At 36.9% G+C, this 2,844-nt stretch overlaps 1 protein-coding gene across 1 annotated transcript; it reads left to right on the top strand.

Moving 5' to 3' along the window:
- The first annotated feature begins 434 nt into the window (after window positions 1-434).
- LOC104857413 (olfactory receptor 7D4) lies at window positions 435-1,430 on the top strand. Its single transcript, XM_010617279.2, is given in 1 exon segment — window positions 435-1,430. A coding segment is annotated over 1 exon segment (996 nt).
- Window positions 1,431-2,844: the final 1,414 nt, after the last annotated feature.

The raw sequence follows: 2,844 nt of genomic DNA, 5'->3' as shown, positions 1-2,844 counted from the left end.
AAAAAGTATATAGTACTGAAAAAAACAGTGAATTGTCAAATTGTAGACTAAATGCATAAAATTCACTGTTAAATCACTACTGTAAAGATAGTACAACAAAAAGTACAGAGATTGTCAAAGAAAAAAATTAAAGATTTAAATCATTTCATAAAACTCATATCTAACAAAAATTAATCATATCCATAATTTTGAATGGGGACATTGAAAAAAGTGATTCCATAATTTAAAAATGCATAAATGTCTCATGCATTAAAGAAAGTGTAAGTTATACACACTTAAAAAGGAAATGAGCTACCTTTGCTGAAGGAACCACTCTCATCGACTGACACAACACTGAGTGAATGACAGCCATGGAGAGATGATACTGTGGAGAGGTCATTGGCTGTTCATTGTACACTGCTGTTTCTTCCTTCTCCCAAAGATAAAGCAGCAACATGCAAGCAGCAAATCACACAGCATGATCACATTTCCTCCTGCAGGGCCTCTCTGAGGATCCAGAAGTTCAGTCCATTCTCTTTGGACTCTTCCTATCCATCTACCTTCTTGCAGTTCTCGGCAAGCTGCTCATCATCCTCGCTGTCATCTCTGATTTCCGCCTCCACACCCCCATGTACTTCTTCCTCTGTAACCTCTCCTTTGTGGACATTGGCTTCATTTCCACCACAGTCCCAAAGATGCTGGTGAACATCCAGGCACAGAACAAAGACATCTCCTATACAGAGTGCCTCACACAGGTATGCTTTTTAATAATTTTTGCAGGAATGGACAATTTCCTACTGACCATGATGGCCTATGACCGCTTTGTAGCCATCTGCAACCCCTTGAAATATACACTCATGATGAACCCTCGGCTCTGTAGCTCTCTGGTTCTCATGTCCTGGTTCATCATCTTGTGGATAGATCTGACTCATATTCTCCTGCTGATGCAGCTCACCTTCCCTACAGGCACTGAAATCCCTCATTTCTTTTGTGAACTTCCTCAGGTTTTCAAGGTGGCCAGATCTGATACTCTAATCAATAATATCTTTCTTAATGTGTTAACTGTCCTACTGGGTTTATTTCCTATTTCGGGGATTATCTGCACTTACTTTCAGATTGTCTCTACTTTAATGAGAATGTCCTCTACTGCAAGCAGATATAAAGCATTTTCTACCTGTGGGTCTCACCTCTGTGTGGTCGCACTGTACTATGGAACAGGACTTGCAGTCTACCTCAGCTCTGCTGTGACCCATTCTTCCCATGAAAGCTCAGTTGCCTCTGTGATGTACACTGTGGTGACTCCCATGCTGAGCCCCTTCATCTACAGCCTGAGGAACAAGGATGTGAAGGGGGCCCTGGGAAAGCTTCTCAGCATCGAAGCCTCTTGTCTTTCATGGACTAGTGTCTTCAGAACTACAGGAATATTACAGTCCCTAAGGAAAATGCTGTGAATTACAGTATCCTGGCTCATTTGTCTCCCCTAAATAACATGTTATTGTTTTCTATTCCCAAAGCACTTGTACTTGTTTTGAATATTTTTACTTAATTTCTATCAACAGTTTTACCAGTATTTTTCTTTGTATTTCTCTCTCTATGCATGGTGAATACAGTGTCAAGTTTAGTAAAATTTCTTCACCATTTCTGAAATTTTTAAGATGATGGAAATACTTATATCAAGTGCATTTATGTTTTTCTCTAAAATAACTGTTTGCATATTAATGGTGCTCACCATAACATGGACATAGTTTTGTTCTTAACTGATGAAAGGAAAGATAGAGTACTTACCACATCAGGATTGTGCTTATTATTTTATAGTTATGAATTTACATCTGAAAACAGTGTTTGAGATATTTTGTTTCATTTACATAATATCTGTAGGGAGACTAAGCTTGGAAGATACAATCTATGGAACCTGATACTGAGCTTACATCCCTATATTTGCAATTATTCCTTGTATAAAAGCAGTAATTAGATTTTCAATAATAAAAGCTGACACCTATCTTTAAAGATGGGTTTCATTGTCATATAATACGTAGGGTAATTCTCAGCTACCATGACTATGAGGTGCCTTCTGTTTTTTCCTTATTTTTAATCATCTTTCCTTCTTCCTTGATTTTTCTTTCATCTCTGAATTTATTTTCCTTCTTTTGATCCCTCCTTTTTTACTTCATCTCTCATTTGCTTGTTTCTCTTTTGTAATGCTAACTTTTTTCACTTCATTTTTAAGGTTAAATAATATTCTACTGTGTATAAAAAACAATCTGCCTTTATTCACAGATGAACATTTTGGAGTTATTATGACTTTTATCTATTATAAATACTGCTATAATGATTATGCATGCAGACTTATTTCTTCCTGTACAGTCATAAGTCACAGAATGATGCTTTAGTCAATGACAAACTGTATGTGCTCAAGTGGCCCTGTAACATCACATTACTTAGTGAAGCCATAGTCTTTTCTTGTGGGTGCACACTGAACAGCGAGGATCACCAGCAAAGCTTTGCTCCGTACCTAACATGATTGTTAGCAGCAAAGAAGTGTGCTGGTTTTCAATTACTAAGGTGCCTCAAACTCTCTGCTGGGGTATAAGTATATTTCATTTGGTTTTCAGTAGTACTTCATTGTGACTGTGACTTGCATTTCCTCAGGAATAATTATGTATCTACTCGAGTGCTTCACTACAGTTTCTGTGTCTTCTGTGTAGCAATGTTTTTTTGAAGTCTTGCTCACATTGTGATAGTACACAATGTAATTTTGCTTCTGACCTCTAGAATTTTTTTATATATTTTGGATACTTGAATCTTATCAGAGATATATTTTACAAACACATCTTCCTTCTGTGTTTCTCTTCATATTAAGTATAC

This window comes from Fukomys damarensis, unplaced genomic scaffold (genome assembly GCF_012274545.1).
Source record: "Fukomys damarensis isolate Sample0158 unplaced genomic scaffold, DMR_v1.0_HiC HiC_scaffold_37, whole genome shotgun sequence".
Classification (NCBI taxonomy): domain Eukaryota; kingdom Metazoa; phylum Chordata; class Mammalia; order Rodentia; family Bathyergidae; genus Fukomys; species Fukomys damarensis.
The sequence above is the reverse complement of the archived record's forward strand: the minus strand, read 5'-3'. Positions and strand labels throughout refer to the sequence as shown.